At 40.6% G+C, this 20,347-nt stretch overlaps 1 protein-coding gene across 2 annotated transcripts in view; it reads left to right on the top strand.

The window, feature by feature from the left end:
* The window catches only part of BCAT1 (branched chain amino acid transaminase 1), a 60,705-nt gene extending 40,656 nt beyond the window's left edge, over positions 1-20,049 (top strand). For both annotated transcript variants that reach the window (XM_053942775.1, XM_053942776.1), the window contains 4 exons: positions 6,035-6,120; positions 7,810-7,950; positions 9,109-9,183; positions 12,616-20,049. In XM_053942775.1, coding sequence (XP_053798750.1) covers positions 6,035-6,120; positions 7,810-7,950; positions 9,109-9,183; positions 12,616-12,657 — 344 coding nt within the window. In that variant the 3' untranslated portion in view covers positions 12,658-20,049. The remainder of the gene's footprint in view (positions 1-6,034; positions 6,121-7,809; positions 7,951-9,108; positions 9,184-12,615) is intronic.
* The last annotated feature ends 298 nt before the right edge of the window (positions 20,050-20,347 follow it).

The following is a 20,347-nucleotide window of genomic DNA, read 5'->3' as shown; positions in this document are numbered from 1 at the left end:
TGTTTTCTTTGAAGAACTTGAAGTTCTATCCAGTGGTGGCAGCAAGAGAAACATGTCAGTGAGTGTCAGGTATCACTAATGCTCAAAAGATGCTTTCAAGATTTATCATCATTCTTGAACCTGTTTTTACCTCTTTCAACCCACAATCATCTCTGAGCAAGGTACATGCTGAGTAAACTATTAAAACTAACTATTAAAAACAGCCAACATCTCAAAACCACCCATTGGGTATGCAATTATTCAACGCTTGTGATAAATGCATCTGATAACTGCTTTGGAAGATTACAGACAAGGGAATAAAAGACTTTTCTTCCCTTTTTTTCCCAAGAAGAAAGAAGACTTTCTTCTTGAATAAAATTAATTTTTTTCTCTCCAAGAAAATGAAGTGTTACTGAATTTTTGCATGGCAGCAGATGCAGGGGTCAGACTGATTTCATTCTAGTGCCACGGGTACCTTTGAAAACTGTCAGCTTTCTGCAGGAAACAGGCAACATTTTGTGGGGATAGCAGTGTGCCTTGGATAATGTAGTGTGATTGGGATCCAGCTACCTGACTCCCATCTCCAGTTCTGTTGCTTGTTCTTCTGCAAAATCTTTACCCCATTTGTAAGAAGAGGGATAATGCTCCCTCAGTGCTGAATGAGTCTGTGAAGCTTTATGAATGAAGTGATAAATATTAGACGTTTATTTGTCAATGTAGATAGATGGCCAAATTTATGCCTTGTGGAACTTAGCTGGAAAAACATGAAAATAGATTTTGGCTCGTTCTGCCCAGGGAAGGACACTGAAGCAGGGACATAATTAGAATTCAATGTTCTCGTTGTACTTAAACCAGGAATATGCAGGAATGACGCAGCTGCAGCCCCGTGCTGTTCCAAAGACCTGCCAATAACTGTGCCCCCAGTGCAGTGCTCAATGGTGCTATTGTGAGGTGCCTGTAGCAAACAACTTGTAATTCCTGCCACCCAAGAGGGCTGTCTGCTGGCAAACCTGTCATGTCATTTCACAGGATGTGGGCATTATCCTCATGGAGCACTTTGCTGTCTCCCAGGGTGCTGAGTAACTCTTAATTTGTGGGTTTTTTTGGCTGAGAACCACCCGTGCTGCCAACGTGTGTCATCACATACCTGCCTGTGGCTTTGCGTGCTTGTCATTGTGTTCTGTCCCTTCACAAAGGACACTCACTCGGGCTGTGGTTTGGTTTTGTTATGCAAATGCTGCAGCTGAGAGGGATCAAAAAAAGTGAGGCAGAAATTGCAGATCATCATCAAAAGAAAATGCCCATCTTTGTGTGCTCTGAGGTCGCTGCTGGGAGATTAACTGCTCTCCTTGGTTTGTAACCAGAGGCTTATCCCAGTAAAGCCTGGACTGGGGGACAGCCATGCTTCCAATGGGAGTAGGCTTTCTCTGCAGCCTTTGTGTCTGGAGGTGCCATGTAGTCCTGGATGGCAGGAGGAGCCTGAAAAAATATTTTGTTTGTAACATTAAGGAGGGAGTAGGGGGGAAAAAACTGCTAAATTTTTGGTAAAACAGCATGACTTGCTCCATACTGTTCTTGTATTCCCACTGCTGCTCTGAGGCTTTTAGTATGGCCAAAACTGGATCCCTCTATTGCATAAATACTTAATTAATCAAATCCTATTTATGTTCACTAAGTGAAAAATTTAGTCACCCTACAGCCCCTTCCACATGCCTCTTCAGAGCATGTAACTATCCCAGGAAACTCTTGACATTGAAACTCACTTCCTGTCACAATGTCTGCTCTTCTGCCTAGAATATAGGCTTGGCTTTGTGGAAAACCTTGAAATTTAAACATCTGTCCAACCTGAAGATTGCTAGCTATGAAATCTGCGTGCAGTTTTGAAAAATTCCATTTCTTCAAAATGATTTGCAACCGTTTGGGCTCTACTTCTGTCTTTAATGTTAAGGCACTGTGAATAGTATTCAGGAATTATTTAGTATTTGTGTGCTGCTATTGAAATAGTGATTAATAGTCCCCACTTCAAAATTTAATAAATTAAAAAGTAAATCTGTTGAAAGATTCTCTGGAACAATCAGGTGAAATTTAAGGCAAGTTTGCTAAATATTCTGTAGTTGGAATATTAGTTGTGCCACAGAAATGTCTTGTACAATTACAGTACTAACGAAATCAGGATTGTAGCTTCTGTTCTAGTAGAAAGCCCCAGAAATAGAGTGGAGGGGAGAGCAGCAAATGAATGAGGTGGCAGACAAAGCAAAGGATGAAAAAGTAATCGAGGAAATCAAATTAACAGACAGACACAAAGGCAGTGATTGCACGAGGGAAGAGTTAAAGAAAAGCCTGAGGGAAGTAAGGACAAAGACCCAGGACAAACTGGTAGAAGCTGTTAATACCAGTGAAAACGGGGTTTTCTGGGTTCTCCTTGATCCTGAAGTTCACTTGGAATGTATCACTTTGCTAAAATATATATTTGGGTGAATTTCTCATCATTGTTACAGCGTGACTAGTCCTGAAGGCATCCCAGGAGTGCAATCTTACCTGCTCTGTGTTCATAAGCACAGGTGTTTAAAAGCTGAAGTTGTGTAACATGGAAGACCTCGCTTGAAAAACCCCTTTAAACACTCTGATGGAATTCTGTTGTTAGAGCAAGCCTATAGCAGGTTTAACAGGACACTGGGCAGGCAGTACTGCTAGTAGAACTATAATATAAATCAGCTGAAGAGAAGCACTCTCATTTTTCCTCAAATGCTCTGCTCCTGCTTTTTGCAGCTATACATTTTAAGCCCATCAAAATAATTCAGAAGGCAAGTGGAGTCTGTGAGCTCACAGTCTGTTTTTTGGGAGATGGACACACTGATGTCACATGGAGCCTGGTTTGGCATCAGTTCACAGAGAGGATGAGCTTTTGGAATGCCATGTTGGATGGATAGTGTTATCATCTCTGCCGGATACCAGGGGAGCAGATGTTCCCTGGGTGGCCCCAGGCTGGTAGGCATCATATGTACACTTGACAAAATCCTACAGAGCAGCCTGCTTGGAACATTTTGAGACTTTCATGTCCTGTCTGCTCAGTGCTGTTTGACAGCGGGTTTGGCCTGGCACCTTTTCAAACTATCTCAAATCAATTAGTATATGTTATTGAGCTTAAAAAGGTCCTGGGCAAGATCTGTGGCAACATCACCAGACAGAGAACTGTAATCACAATCTTTGGTATCAAAGTCCACGGTATCTGAAGTTTTCTGTTAGTGAAAGGAGTGTATTAAATTGTGACTGCATCACAAATGCAGAATATCAGGTTTTCAGTGTTTAGAATCAGGTGAGCCCTGTGGCTCATGGAAAGTTTTAAAGTCTTCTCCTTGTGATAGTTGTGCCAGAATTAGGACCAGACATGCATCACAAATAGCAGTGATGCTAGACAGACTCCAAAAAGGGAATGCTGTTATTCCTGACTGTATGAGAAAGAAGAGAGGGCTTGCGGCATCGCGCTCTTTCTCCCGGGTCCAGAGCAGCTCCGGCACCCTTCGGTGCCGCCTCCCCCCGGACGCCCGGGTCCGCCGCTTCTCTCCCGCGTGCCGCTGGCACCAGCACGCAGGTCAGGGTCTGCCGGGTTCTGTCGCCAGCGCGAGGGTCCAAGGCAAAGAGGGAAGGAATGTCCAAATCACCCACAAGGAAAGCAGGAAGGCTTTATTGTCGTGGAGAGCTGCAGTGGGGGGGTAGCGACCCGCGCTTCCCACTCCATGTGGGGGAAATGGTGCCAGGACCCGGGAGGGGGCGGGATGATATAGGGGATGTGATAGGGAGGGCAGATGCTGCCCCCCAATCTGTGCGGGTGCCTCAATGATGATGTAGGACAGCGACCAACCAGGGAACCGCAGGGGCGGGCACCGAGCCTCGGGCTGAGTGGGATCGTGGGGATGGGGCGGTGGACACGGAGGGGTTCCCGGGGCCAGATGGGGGAGTGGTCACAGGAGTGGCAGGGGGGAAAGCCCAACGGCAGGCAGCATGGGGCCAGAAAACACGGAGGGAGGAATACACAGGGGAAGCGCGGCGGTACACAGGACTCGGCTAGCTAACACAAATAAGAACCCCTAAAACCCAATCCCAGGATGCAACAAGGGCTGATGGAATTAGAAGTCTGGGATAGGTTGAGGAATGACACTGTGGGCTAGTCAAACCAGAGCAGAACATACAGCCTGTTCTAGGCCAACATTTCTATACATTTTGGTATGGCAGTTTACACCTATTACTGATATGTGTATAGATCCTCGCAAGAGGAATATGGAAGCATTGGCAGGAGAATCCAAATTAATAAATCGAGGGCTGGCTGCTTTAGAAAGTAACAGACTCTTTCCTGAGAGAGTGGACAGTGAGTAGCACATTCAATGAATTTATCCTTCACGTCCCCTATCCGGTCCCAACTCCCAATGCCCCCTCTTGCAGAGTGGGGGAGCCCAGGATATTCTCAGTCCAGAGCTGGCAGGCAGTGTTTGTGCACAGAAATATCTTCTTGAGTGCTGAAAACAGCACTGAGCAGCTGAGGTCAACCTGCTCCCACACACCAAGGACAAACATCACGTTTCTCTCTTCTACCCAGCTGCAAGTATTCACAGGATTTGTAGAAATATTCTAATGAGAAGTTCTCCTTTGAGAAAGGTTCAGTCAGGCCTTGATTCAGTGATCCTTTTGCAGCCAGGGAGAAAGGGGACATAAGGTATATATATTCAGGTTTTTATTGGGTTTTTTACGTCACCTAGGTAAAAAATAAACAAAACTCTTAATGGTTTGTGGATTTATTGAGCAGGGATAGTATCATTATAAGGTAAAGAAAGAAAAAGGATTATAAGTAGCGAAATAAAATGGTTAGGAAAACATATGAAGAGTACTACTGAAAGACTCTGGATGTCTTGACTTCTCGTGCAAATTTGAGACTGTCTTAAAAGCATCTGTCTGAAAAGAGTAAAAGGTCAGTCTTCTCTGATAATAGAAACCAGTGAGTACACTATGGCTTAAAATGAAAAAGTTTAACTCTGACTGCTGCAGAGATGACATGGAAGATCAAATGATATATAATGATAAATGATGGCTTAAAATGAAAAAGATTAACTCTGACTGCTGCAGAGATGACATGGAAGAACAAAGTCTATATACAAACCTGTGTTTTAAGTATTTACCAAGCATGGATTCTTTAACCAAGTGTTTATTGTTTACCATTTATCTGCCATTTCATTAGTTTTGTTAGATGAACGTTTATCTACTGCTCTTTTTCAAAAGCAAACAAGAAACACTAGCTAACAAACCAAACCAGCTGAACAACTTGAATAATTGTTGTTGGATTTTTCTTAGGATTGCTCTAATATTGTAAGTAGAAAATGAGCACAGCAAAAGGGTGTCTGGACTACAACAAAGGATCATTAAGAAGTCTCCTCCCATGGAGGGTTGGCAAAATTTCCACTGCTTTGCTGGTTCATTAAATGAACTTCAAAATTTTTGGTAAATGTTTCATATAGCTCCTGTGAAATGGATATGCTAAATCCCCTTTTCCTGAATTAAGTAAAACATTTCAGGGAGAGTTGTGATGTGCCCTGGGATTTTTAGGCATGACTTTCCCTCTGCCTTTCTTCTGTGATTCTGGAGACTGAACCATTTCATGGTTTGCAGTGGAAACACAGTGCAGTTACACAGTTATGCGTAGAATGTACTGAGGAATAAAACCACCTACAAGGCATTAGGCATGTGTATATTCATGTATTAAATATGTTTCTTCCCTGCCCAAAAGGTGGGGAAGAAACATATTTAATACATTAATATCTAAAGGTTATAATAAAAGGTTAATATAAAAACACTCAACAACAACTTACTTGAATTGAGTATCTGTTTGTGTTCTTGGAGAACTCTGATAAATGTTGCATCTTACAGGGTGGAGATTGTTTTTGATGCCACAGAATCATGGAATATCCTGAGTTGTAAGGGACCCATGTGTTTGGTGCAGCATAAGTAAACTTTTGTTTGTTTCTTTCTTTCTTTGTTTTTCAACCAATGCTTTTTTGTTTGGCAGAAAATGAACTGGCAACGCCACCTTTAGATGGCATCATCCTTCCAGGAGTGACAAGGCAAAGCATTTTGGATCTGGCACGTGACTGGGTGAGTGTTTTGGCAGTAATGGTTTCAATTGTCATGTTATAACTTCAGCAGAAGTAAACATTTCTGGTGCTCAGTATCCTAAAGTTCAACTGATTTGGTTAAATCATATGATCATAGACCAGTCTGGCTTCCTAGCATCATACAAAGGCCTGGGTTGGAGGGGACCTTAAAGCTCATGTCATTCCAGCCCCCTGCCATGGGCAGAGCCACCTTCCACTGTCCCATGCTGCTCAGAGCCCATCCAGCCTGGCCTTGGAAAGGACCTTTAAAGGCCATCTATTCCAGCCTTCCTGCAGTGAGTAGGGGCATCTTCCATTAGATCTGATTGCCCAGAGCTGTGTCCAGCCTGTCAGAAACCCTGCTTTCAAGGTGCCCTGGATGGCACCTCTGCCTTTCAGCCCGTCAGCCCCACCACACAGCTTGGTGGCGCTGACAAAACTTGCTGAGTGTGCACTCAGTCCCTTTAAGCTAATGGGAGCTCAGGGTGTGCTAATGCAGGGATTCTCAGGAGCATCACCAGAATACCCACACCTGTCACACAGAACAATACCAAGCTTGTTAAAGTAGCTCCATGCAGTATTTAACATGAAAATTCTCATTAAATCCACTGGTACCAGCAACTTAGAGCAAGGAAACAAAGAATTACTGTGCATGACCACAGCTACCCTTCAGTCATCAGCTCATTATTTCTGCATTTAGTTCTCATGCTTCCAACCTTGTTTCTGCTAATAAGCATGCAGCCTGCCCAGCCACAGTCTTGAAGTCATCTGTCTGGTTCCTGTTCCTGTTCTGTAGTGCAGCAATCCAAGAGCTTATTTGCACACTTGAGACTAGATCATACCTTGAGATGCAGCAAACTCTGCTTTGCTGTATTCAAAGGTTTGATTGCAGTCTGGGTAAGGATGCCACACAGCCAAAGGCTCATCAAGCCCAGTATCCTGTCTCCTGGATTTGGCTGGGATTATGCTTAGAGTGGGTTAACAGGAATAACACGTACTTGAAATAAAAATTTCAAAGTCTGACGTTTATTTTTTTTCTTGAAACACATCCCTTCAGTTAATTCCTGTGCATTCTTCAACTCTTGTAGAAGGTAAAACACTTCCAGTATTAAGACTGCAGTGCAAATGGCTTTACTCATACCTGCAGTACACTTAATTTTTGTATGTGACAGCTGTGTGCAGGCTACAGTGGAATGTTTCACTAGGGATTAAAAAAATAGATCACATAAATTGGCCTGGCAGGTGAAATTAATCAACAGAATGTATCTTGCTTAGGAATCGTCTGAGAGTGGGATGCAGAGGCTCTCTTGATATAATTGAGTAATTTTTGGACAAACTCTAACATGCTAGAGACCATGAGTACAGAGATCCAGTGTCCCGTAACAATTGAACATTTCTTCTTTGTTATTCCCTAATGTGATACTGATACTCTGCACCAAAACAGAGGGAAGTGCCACTTAATCATCAGCATTGCATCTGGCAAACCACTGGCATCTTTGTAGAGCATTCTTCTGATGAAAATCTATCTTGTGTGATACTGGCACGTTTGAAAAGATCACAAGATCAGAGTCAAAATGTGACTTATTGTCACTAGGCTAAAAGTCCTATTGGAAATGTTTCTGTGTAGAAAACAAAACCAGTAATGTTTTTAAACTTTTTACAATTTTTATGGTTGCTGCTTCTTGTGCAGGGAGAATTCAAAGTGTCTGAGCGATATATCACCATGAGTGACCTGACAGCTGCCTTGGAAAAGAGCAGAGTAAAGGAGATGTTTGGTGCTGGAACAGCTTGCATTGTATGTCCCATCTCTAAAATTTTATATAAGGGCAAGGTAAGGAAATGTCTCTTTCTTTTTACCCCTTTCCTTCTTTCTTCTGAATTTTATCACAGTTAATTGCAACTGAAGCCAAGGGAGGTAGAAAAGGTGCACTGCCTGGAAAGATGAACAGTGTCAGTGTGTTGCTTTCCAAGTGAGTTACTGGTTGTCAGAAGGGAACTTTTGTCATATGGGTTTTTTCCCAATAGCTGAAAATATAAAATCTCAAGTTCTGAGAAGGTGAATGAAAAAAACAGTTCCCAGCCTGTTTGCAAATGTAGAAGAATAATTCTTCCACATTTCTTTTATTCAGTATTTTTTGCTAAGATGCCTGGGAAGGGTGAGGAGAGAAAAGTCTTTTACAGGGAACCAAATTTCTGAACCACTGCTGTCCTTCCTTCTCAAGTTCCTCTCTTGTTCCCTCCTCATTGCAGGGATCTCAGCTCTGGTGGAAGAGCTGTTTCAAGACAGTGCACAGCTGCTTTCACCCACTGTTCACCATATGGGAGATTTCTCCTGCACAGGTGGAATTCCCCAGGCATTCAGACTGTTAAAGTTGATTTGATGCTATTTAGTCAGCACAAAGTTAGTTCAGAGGACTAGGGGGTAGTGCAGCTGCATAAAGGGTTGTGCTTTGTCCACTAAACATGATAAGTACAATAAATGTCTGTTAGGTGATACTTCCTGAATGAATAAAATAAAATAAAATAAATGTATTGATATTGCCTGATGCTAAGATAATATGAGACTTTGAGGTGCTGAGTGAGAAGTACTGTAAATATAAGTGTTGTGTTTCTACACAATATACTTTGAAATGAAATACTGTATATAATGTTACTACTCTTGCTTGCACAATATTCCCTCCATTTCGGACAGATCTCTTGAAAGGCTTAGATTACCCTTTATTGAACTGGAGCATAACAGTTTAACTCTCTAAGTTTTCACTGGCTTAGCAACACCCTCCTGTTTAAAAAAACCAACCAACCAACCAACCAAAAACCCAATAAAAACCCCAAAACTAACCACCCTTTCCTTCTCATAAGGAGGGTTAGCCAGCATGATAAATATTTATTAAAAATTTTGGCAACCATAAGGTATTCATATATATGTAAAGCTATTATTACATGTTATTCTCTTTCTCTCCCATTCTTCCTCTCCTTTATTCCATGACAGCACTTGCACATCCCAACTATGGAGAATGGGCCTGAGTTAACAACCCGTTTCCTGAATAAGCTAAGTGATATCCAGGTAAGATGTTTTCTATAACCAGGTAAAATAATCTGATATTTACCTGATATAACCAGGTAAAAGATCTGATAGCAGTTGCTTGGCAGTATTGCCAGGATTTCTTCAAATGGATGGTTTCCGTTCTACATTTTTGGTGCCAAGTGCTCTTAGATTTGCCACTAAAATTTTTATGTTCCTGCCAGTAATCCTGTGATCTGTGTCTTTCTCCCTTGAGACAGTGAGCAGTGTAAGACAAAGATATCCAGCTTTTCCCCTGAGGGGTCCTTCCATGCCCTCCCTGATCACAGAGTGTCAGAATGGGTCAGGCTGGAAGGGCCCACAGTGGTCATCTGGTCCCAGCTCAAGCAGGGTCATCCCAGAGCACATGGCCCAGCAGTGTGTCCAGACAGTTTTGGAATATCTCCAGTGAGGGAGACTGCACACCCTCTCTGGACAATCTGTCCAGTGCTCAGTCACTGCATGATAAAGAAGTTCTACCTCATGTTCAGGTGGAACTTCCTGGGCATCAGTTCCTGCCTACTGCCTCTTACCTTATCACCCTGGTGTTCCACCACCAGCCAAGGCTCAGGAGGAGGCTGAAAAACTGTGTGGATTGTTACTAAACATTACTTTTCTTGCCTGTTGATGTGGACCTTTTCACTTTACTTGCCTGTTGATGTGGACCTTTTCACCTTTCAGCTGTGTACATAGTCTGTGTTCATCTGTTACATGCCAGGAGTAATTTTGTTAATCCTGGAAAATGCTGGACTGTTAAGTATATGCTTGATTCTGGATTCTCTTCCTTCTTTAAAAAATCAGGAGAGTTAGAAGACGTAATGATTGAAAACCATTTTTAAAATCATTGATTTTAAAGAGATTGGTAGTTGCTTCCCCATTAAGAGTCAATCAGTGGTTGCTGGTTGTGCTTCTACACCTTTCTATCTGTGGAGAGATGGGCTCATATCCAGAAGGACCCCATGATGTTGCACAGAAGACAATGCTGCAACACAAAAAGTGGACTACATAATAACCTTAAAATGTCAAAGGAGAATCTTTGATCAAGATCTTCTATATTCTCTACCAGGAGAAAAAAATAACAGATCTCTGCATTATCACTGGATTATTGTCATATCATTTAGACAATCTGAGGCTGTAATTCCAAAGAATCTTCCAGTTTTGAGGAATAAAGTGCAAGAGAAATAGCAGTCAAACACAGCTTTGGCCTCTGTGCTGTTCTGCTGCCTGAACTGGGGCAGTTACCTATTAGATGAATAGAAATTAGAAATAGATACCTATTTCATGTTGAACCATGGGAATTTGTAAAAAAGTAGAAATTCTCAGCACCACCATGTTCTGCATGTGAACCTGTGACCAGAAGGTGCAGGCTTCGTATCCACCGTCATTATACCATTTCCCTCGTGTAGAGAGTGCTGCTTTTATTATTTTCATATTCTCTTCATTGTTGTGTTTCCAAGTCTGTTTTCATGCTGCTCTCTTGCAAGTCTGCCATGTTCAGTGGGATGTCCTTAGATGTGAGCAGCTGTTCAGTGGAACAAGAGCTGCAGTGACAAATTAGAACCTCATGGGCAGAACTGATTCAATTTCTCATGCCAGTTTAAAGAGACAGTGGTGGCACTGCAATACACATTTCCCTTCCTATCACTGATTAGATATCATGATTACTAAAGGCTGATAAAGACTTCAAATAAAAGAACATACATTATATAAATTAATAGTGTGCTTATGAATGACTCAGTGATAGTACACTCTTCCATAGCTGCTAGAGTTGGAAGATTTAGGCATGAGGTTCTTTTCTCTGGGAATACCACTCATGTTTCTGTGGGTTTGCATCCATGCTTTGAGAATAAACAAGCTTTTGCTGTGCCCTTTTAGACATGGATTAAGCTGCAGCTTGGAAGCAATGGATAGAAAATAAGATACACTCTTTATACTACATGTTATTAAATGCATTTAAACACTGCAGGCAAGACAGCAGAGAAGAGACATTTAATCAAACTCCTTTTCTTTCTCTGGGCAGTGAAAAACAACCAGGAAAGGACCATGTATGTGTTAATTTTTACTAAGAATGACCAGGCTGTGATGGACAGTGAAAGAGGGACCAGATTGACTAGCCTGAGATCACGAAGCCCTTGACAGAATTAAAAATGGAAGCTAAATCTGCTTTTATTTGCAGAAGGAAATTATTTTCATTGTGGTATTGCAGCTACCTTCCCCTTTTAATTCTGGAAGCAGGTGCAAACTCTAGTCAAATGGCAACTCAGACTGGTCTTGCAACAATATCTGTATCAGAGCATCAGATGATACTACTGCCTAAAGATAACAAAATTTACAAATAACTGCAACTGTAGAATAGGAGCAGCAGAATTAATAATGAAAAGAAGAAGTAGATGTGATAATTACGAAGGTCAGTTAGAGGCCTTGCCTGATGGAGTAAGGAGTAAAACACAAACCCACTAAACACCAATCCTTTGTGGATCTAGAAGTGTGTTTCTTCTGGCTCATCCTGATTTGGAGCTGCTGTCTTTTCCCTGCTTTAGTGACCTGTTATCTCTTTTCCTGCTGATGCAGAACCTGTATTGAAGGAACTTTCTCCACTCTGGAGAAATTAAGTGATCTTTTCAGCCTGCATAAAGCCTCTAAAATCAGTTTTCATTTCTTGGTCGAAGGTGTTTTCAAGCTCCCTGAGTATAACACTGTAAGGGAAAGGACTCCCATCTGCTGCTGTCTCTCCACCTCTGAATTATTTACCTACTTGAGCCCTGTGTGTGTTTTGGGGTCTCTTTGGAGCATTGTTTACAGGGCTTCTGACAGAGCTTTAGAACATGGAACCAGTCTAGCTATCCAAAGTGCTGCCTTGGGGCTGAATCCTCCCCTGGAAGTGGATATGGCTGTATGCCATAGGTTGCCTTCATTTCTGCTTGGTGATCCCATTCGTTTGTGTACGGAAAGACAACTTGTTTTATTTTGGATTACAATTCTCCCTAATTGTACTCTGTGGTATTTGTGATGGCTTTATTTCACATTCAATCAGAATGTTGTAATAAAAAGCCACCTTGACAATAAAAAGAAATAAAATGAAATGTGTTTGTTTATTGGCGCTTGAGCAGGGGCATACTTATGAGTGAATTAGTGAGCAGGCCTCGGGGAGTAACTGCATTAAACTGATGGAAGTGAAGCAGGACTGTTCTGTGTCATCTGTAATGAGGATCAGCACTGCTTCTTCCTAAAGCAGCTATTGTAATATGGGTAAAGCAAGCTATCTTTAGTCTGTGCCCAAATCAAAGGCAAGTAAAGGTATAAAAAATAGTGTAAACTACTATCAGAGCAGTGAAAATGAACATTTCTGAGGATAGACCTAAGAAGTTATCAAAAACGTACACTGATTCTTTTAACTTTTATTCTTAAACTTCATTTTTTTTTGCTTTGTTTCAGTATGGAAGAGAAGACAGCGACTGGGCAGTGCTGGTGTCATGAAGATGGCAGAGTTCACACCCTCCAGACAGACCTGACATCTGAACAATGACAAATTCTCTAACTGCCAGTGCATAGCATAGTCCCAGTATCAATTTGCTCCCCAGGATGATTGTTTCCACAATCTGGCAAACGTGAACACAATCATTTTGATTTCTACTGTAATCCTCTTGGTAGAAGCCTGTCTTCTTGGTAGAGGTGCTAAATGTTAGCAGTAGAACCTTCCCAATGGTTTTCTTAGTGCCTCCTTATATACACTCTGAAAACTTGTAAATGCTTTTCAGCTGCTCTTCAGTTTGGTTTGTTTACTGCCACCACCAACAGAACATGTGTCACGTGAGGATGTTGCCTGTTAGCTGCCCACGGGGTTCTGTTGACATTATTCTGCCTTTTGCTCTGTGTTTGGAAAACAAACTTAGCCATACACTCTGTTCCTTTATGCTCTACTTGTATGGGAGATTCCTGAGTTTGCATAGCCTAGTAGATGCCCTCATACTCTGTCCAATAACTCTGGCCTTTAGCCCAAAATTCTCTGAGTCAGTCTAGCCTGCAAGATGGTCCCTGCTGGCCTATTGCCCTCCCCTCTGTGGAGATTTGCAGTGGCTGCTTGGGCAGTGTATTCCTCTCTAAGAGTTGAGTACATCCTTCTAGACATGATTTAAGAGGCTGTGTCAGGCCCTGCTGAGATGAGAATTCCCCTTTGGCCTAGCAGAGCTGGGCTCTGCAGAGCCAAAATGGACAACACACAGTGTTGCCTTGCAGGTGAGTGTCTAGAAAGTGAAATTAGACAACTTTGGCTGTGAAAATGGAACCGTTCTTCATAGCAACCAAAGCTTTGGATTGAGGAGTTTCTCCCATCATCCACTCACATAATTTAGATGAGAAAAAATGTTTTCCTTGTCTCTTTCACATACTTGCTGTATCCAGCCTCCATTGACACATGTTCTGTAGAAGGGCCTTCCTGTTAAGGAACAAGCAGTGTTGTCAACAGAAAATGTCTAGAAGGAAAGAGGCTTGCATTCAAACCCTGATTGCATTCTGGTTAAGCAGATAATTCATGGAATGCTGCTTTCTCACATGCAGTCTTGATTCTTTGGAAGCAATACAGAGCATGTAGCCCATAGCTGGGGTAGTAACTTCTGCAAATGTTCACTAACAACTATCCTGCAATATTTATTAGCTTTCTCCTTCTGCACACAGCTTTGTTGAACAGCTTTAAGATACCTCTTGCCAAAAAGGATAACTGTATTCTGTATCAATGTTCCAAAGTGCTACTTCAGTATAAAACTGGTGGAACTTTATTGACATTTTATTGGAGTCCTATAAGAAGTAAAAGTGAAACATTTCTTGTTCTAGTTTGCAGTAGAGATGCACCAGTATTAAGGGAAACATTTAGCACTTTAATTTTTGTAAGACCAACAGTATCTCTCCCATGCTTAATAAGACCTTTGTAGTTACTGGCATTTGTTAATATAGTTTAAAAAGGCAAAATATAATTTCTAGTGGACCATCCATGCCTTATGCAGATGATGAAGAGCAGCCTTATGGCTTCCTGTTCATTTTTGGTCACATTTTGAAGACCCCTCCTTAGCCATCATTTTCTTCTGCTCCCTCAGATCATGATTTTTCCTGTCTTTGACTGCAGTCTAGTCTGATCTTTTAATGGAGAACAGTTGAAGGTTCTCTCTGACAATGTAACTATCGTTAAAAATCGATGGATAATTTTTTCTTTAGTCTACAACTGCAAGCACAAAATGTTTCACTCACAGTAGCCACAGTGTTGTGACCATTTGAATCTGTATCTTGTGTTGGTCTTTGTTCAGTATCCTACTATGTGTTATAAGCTGCTGGTAGTCTTTCCTTTTATTTAATTAGTAGTATTTCCTTTTATTTAATTAGATGGCTGGAAAAATAAACATGGGGAATATGTCAAGGTGTAACATGGGGTAGAGAATTTTATCCAACGAGGCCAGTATCAAAATTAAAGAGTGCCTTTAACCTGAGTGTGGTGTGGAGCTCTCTAAAGATGATGTAATGAGCAACCATGTGTGGCTTACTGGTACTGAACAATCTATTCTTTCCCTTAAGTTCATCTTTGTTTTAGCAGCAAATGGAAAAGAGAAAATATCTAACTTCAGATGCATAGCAAAGTGGTTGTGCAATACCTGAACATTTCAGCTTTGACAGAGTTGATAAATGATACCATATATCAAAAAATCCCCACGAAGGCCTCAGTATACCAGCAGCAATATATTTACTAGGCAGAATGAACAAGGACCAGTTAGAAGACTTACTTTACTGAACAGTAAACCTGAAAGTTGTGTAAAACCTTTCTTAAATTGGTTGCAAGTAATTTAATATGAAGGAACCAGGTGCTTTCATTTGTTGTTGTTGTGTTTTGCACTGTTTCCTGCACTGACCAGAGATACACCTCTCCTTTTTCTGATGATGGAGGCTTCAAAATGAGGAGAGTTGATAGTGCAGTAACACACAGAAATGAGTGGTCTTTTCTCCCAGGGAAGAATGAAAATGTCGAATATGTGTATGTTCATTGTTGTCTTTAACTTCTTGGTTAATTGCCTTGCTCTGTCTGTGTCAACTCAAGGCCATGCTTGTTTCCAAGTGGAATCCAGGGGAATAGGTTTTAGATTTTAAACTTTGAAACCTAAATAAGAGAGCTGACAGGTCAGTATAGTACAGGAAATTCTTCTGATGTTGTATGATGTCCTACTCTGAATTCTGGCAGTGCATTTTACCCCATTAACCAAAGGAAAGAAATAACATGTGTAATTAACAATCAGTACTTGATATTGCATTCTCCTTGTTTTCACTTGTAAAATTTAGGAGGGAACTGTGGTATTCCCTGAGCTAGTAACAGATTGTAAAAGAACATCTGCACATCTTTTCTCCATGTGCCCTATTTGTTTAATTGCAACAGATTTACATAGAAAGAGTATGGTACATCATAACTAGGCAATTATCCATTCTTCATCACTTAGTTATGGTTCTGGTAATTGATCATTTAAGACATAAGATAGTCTAACATTAGGAAAATTTGAAACTGTTCAAAAAAGATCAACAAATTAATATTGTTGTGTGATATTTGCATAATTGGCTGCAATTATTTAATGTTTAATTGGGTTGATCAAATGAGATTCAGCCTTTCACATGCTTATGTTTTACAAACACTGGTACTTTAAAATTATAATAATGAAATCTAATTTTCATATGTTCTTTCTTCTCCATCCTTTTGATTATTATTTTCAGTATTGAGCATGTCCTTAATTTTCAGTTTGGTTAGCGTGATTCATGACTAGGAAAAAAGTCCTTCAAATAACAGAATTTTCATGAAACTAGCATTTCATACAAGCTGTTCTGGTGCCAAGAATTATGATAAGCTTCAGCAACTGGCATTACTTAACCAGATTGTTAACTGCAGTGAGGGCAAATTCATTGAGAATTGGCAGGGACAGACCCAGGTGAGGATGTTGATAAAGGTTCCTAGGGTAGATAACTTGTTCAGTCCATAGCAGGGCAAAACAAACATGATTTTTCTGGGGTATAGAGGGGAAGACTGATAGGACAAAAGCAAGGTAGTGAGATCTCTCTGCCCAGCCATTGTTTACACCTGTTCAACTATCTCAAGCCAAAAAGCAGTTATCAGCCACTCCTCCTCTTTGTACATAACCTCTTGTTTGGGTTTGCCTAATTCAACATAGAGATATCATAGGTCCTTTCCTGTATACTTATTTATATTATTTATCCTCAGGTGTGAAGAATGGTAATTTGGAAAAATGTGATACTTGAAAGTCTTGATTTGGAGTGCAAATTATTTGAAATGTCTGTCTTCCAAGAGGTAGACAGAAAAACAGCTGGGAGTGATCTCAGTGCTGCTTAATTAGAGGAGAAACCCTCTTGAATTCAATGGCCTCTCCAAAACAATCTGCATAATCCCAGCAGGTTCCTGAGTGTGAACTGTCTGTTCACTGTGCCTTGCTCTGGAATAGAACACAGAGGTGCCCAGAGTTGGTGGCACAGCCTGGCAGACTGTGGTACACTGCCTTTCCCTGCATGGGATGAACCCTACTGAGGGTAAGTTTTAATGTTCTGGTGGCAGGCTGATGTCCTGAGAGGTGGCAGCTGTGAATGATGCCCTGAGATACTTGTTGCCCTGTTCCTTGCTGTCTTTCTCTCCCTTGCACCTGTTCTTCCCCAGCCTTCTATTGTTGTCTCATATCTAAAAGTGACAGTTTAAGCAAATTTGCATTCTTCTTGCTTTTAGCAGTAGTGACAGTTAAAAAAAAAAAAAAAAACAACAACAAATAAGGAAGTTTTTTATATTCCAGCTGTTGAGGGATCAGAATTGTGCTTTACCACCAGAACATGTAGTCCCTGAACAGACTGCCACTGACTTTGTGACCGTGGACAAGTTACTTAAACTCTTTCTGAGTGCAGAGTAGTAGTACTGCCACTTATACCATTTCTAACTCTAATCCAAATTTTTGCTTAAAAACTTCTTTCATTACAGATCAAATGAAGCTTTCCAGAAAAAGCTTTTTAAGCAACAAGAAATATGCCATGTAAAGTCCAGTATTTCAAGGATTACATTAGAATAGACTAACTTGGTTATGCAGGGAAAAACGTTATTTAAATGAGAAATACATTCAAGGTTTGCTGCATAAACCCATAAATGTGGAACAAATGTAGAATATAAAAATTAACATACAGAATGATCTTGACAAGAGAATTTCATCTCAGACTGGGCCATCCTATTAGAAAAGTGATGCTTGAAGGAATCATGACACCTCTCAATGTAAAGTCATGAGCATGGGACTATCTTAGAGGTGCACTTGGTCATGTAGCAGAGACAGATCTCTTTAACCATCTTGACCAAAAATTTGCTGAACTGCAATGCTTACCAATTTGGAGGTGTGAAAGACCTGTGTTTTACTGTATTTTGTCTCTAACCTCAAGATTTGGAAAAATAATTGATAGGTCCTAAATCATTTAAGCTCAAAAACTTCTTAATAAGTTATTTGTATTTTTTTAGCCATAAGAGCAGATGAGAATACTGGCATTGCATTGGTGAAAAATACTGTTGTAGCAGTCCTCCTGTCCATGTCTTGCTTTGAGCATGATTCTTATTAATAGGAATTCCAGAATATTTTCTTTGACTGTGCAAAATCTGAGTGCCATCTATAGTACACTTGCAGATATATCCCCAGCTCCATAAAAAACTAACAGAACTAACTTAGCCATTACCTTGAGCTAGAACAGTCATGTCAGGTACATTAGGACATTGGGACTTAGCAGATATGGAGCAATACTGAATTACAACAGCAAATAGATTTGAAATAAGATTAGTCAATAGATTTGGAATTAAGTTTTGGAATTAGTAACTCAGATAAACAGAAATCTCATTAATCACACTAGCAAGGGTGACCACACATAAATATACTTAAAAAAGTAATGGTAATTATATTCACCAGTAGTAACAGCATGGTTCCCTCTGAACATGAATTTATACTCTTTGCTTATCTTAAAATTTTAATTTATCATGTCTGATTTTTACCACAATCCTGCATCTTCATGCCACGCTTTAAAAAAAAAGTCTCTTAAATTTCATTCATGAGAAGATCTTAGGGAAGATTTAAGACCTTGATTTAAAATTTTAAAGCCTTTAAAATACCTGCTGGGTAAAGTTAAGGTAGAAACAGGGAAGACAGCTTTGTGCAACATTTGACTAGTGTTCCAAATTTTGGTTTAGCAGCACTGGCCATTTTTGGTTTTTACCAAAGAGGTATGCAGGGAATAGTTCATAAAATAAGCTTATTGCTTGTTTTCCTAAGTAAGAGTTAGGGAAGTTTCTAAGAGCTGGTTCTCTTAACACTAACTCTGTATAGTTCTTGATTCTGTCAGGCTTAGAGCAGTCATTTCAAGGGGAGGTAGAGGAGCTCAGAAGCTTTTCTCCGGCAGTAGTGTCCTGCAGAAAAAGATTTTCTGTCCTTTTATGATCAAAGTGATCGAGGTATGAACATGGAATCTTTTAAACTTTGCACCTTTTTATAAAAATTTTGTTTTTCATTTTAGAGTTCTGATACAGTGCTGCTGAACTATTGTCTTACACTAACATATTGCAGTGGCTTATAGGAAGAAAGCAAACATCCTTATTCGTTATGTAATCACCTCCTTCCTGTATACCAAATCCTTTGGTCACTAGGATTTGATCACCACTAGAATCGTGATCACTTTGGGTGAAATAACTGCACCCTGCTTGTACTAAACAAAGCACCTAGTGCTGGCAGCAAAGGCCAGAGCAGTGAGTGAAAAGTCTGCTGTGTCAGGAAGAGGCATGCCAGGAGCAAGAGTGAAAATACCCATCAGGTCAGCGAGGCAGGAGGTCAGCAGCACATCATAGCCACTCTTGTTCAGTCCAACATCCTGGCACCACCCAGGCACCACCCTGGCACACCAGAAATCCAGCAGGATCAGAGACTGATGTTGGTATTTAACAATGCTCTCATTCATTTGCTTAAACACCTACATCTGTGCCTATGTTTTCAGCCTGGGCCCCTGTATCTTCACTGAAAGCTGCAACATACTTTTATGTGTTATCAAACAGTGGAATATTTGGTCAAACAGCTAATGCTCCATACCATCTAAAAGGTCACTGATGTGTTCTCTTCCCATAATTTGTGTTAAGCCCTGTGGTTGGCTAGAGCTGCAAGTAGGAGACAAAGACATCATTAACACTATTTCATAGTCCAGGATGTTCACAAAGAGTGGATCTATTCCCTTTATCTCCTGGGGAGATGGCTTGGACTCACATTGGCCACTGAGAGACAAAATGTAGAAGGTTCTTTGCCCTGATGGAGACAAGTTAGAGTTTCATCTGAAGCTATTTACAAACACTTTCTGTTGCAAAGCCAGAAGTCCCCACCTGCTTGACCTTTGAGGCATTTAGAAGGGTGCAGTAGTGGTTACTGAAATAGTAGCACATAAGCAGTGGGAAATTAGCAACTTAGGGAGGGAGAAGTAAACACCTCTGAAGGGTCTCTATTTTCTCAAATGTTGAAAGTGAACTGGGTATTTTACAAGAATCTGAAGCATATAAAAGCAGTAAAGGACAGATGTGTGAAAAAGTACTGGATAAACTAAAGGAAACTCTACCTCATTCTTCTCTAAAGGTTTTGTAGAAGCACAATTTAGAGCTCCTAATGGCATTGTTATGTAGCGACCATCTGGCATGAAAGAATCACTATATTTGTATGTCTGTAAAACCTGTAAGAACTGTATTTTGCTGGCAGTAGAAACAGTCTATACTATTTGCAGTTTTCCTCCTCAAATCTGTAATTATTCAATGTTTCTGTCTCCAATAAAGGAATTTAATTGGCACCTGTTTGTGGCACATTATGAAATTGGTGTTGAGTACAGCTAACTAAGTGTAATTATCCCATAGATGGGAGCTGCTTTGAAATAAATTCTTGAAGGCTGGATTAAAAGAAAAAAAAATCTCCCGGATGAAGTGTAGCATGTAAGAGCAGCAAAGCAAGGCTGAAGTGGCAGACATGCACCTACCCTGCCAAGCCTGGAGGCTGAGCCAGTTATCTCACTCACAGTAAAATGCTGGACAAATTAAGCAGCAAAAGTACCTACCTGCTAACCATGTAGTCATGAAACAGTTTTTAATATG

Source organism: Vidua chalybeata, chromosome 5, assembly GCF_026979565.1.
Source record: "Vidua chalybeata isolate OUT-0048 chromosome 5, bVidCha1 merged haplotype, whole genome shotgun sequence".
In the NCBI taxonomy this organism is placed as follows: domain Eukaryota; kingdom Metazoa; phylum Chordata; class Aves; order Passeriformes; family Viduidae; genus Vidua; species Vidua chalybeata.
This window is presented reverse-complemented; position numbering and strand designations above follow the sequence as displayed.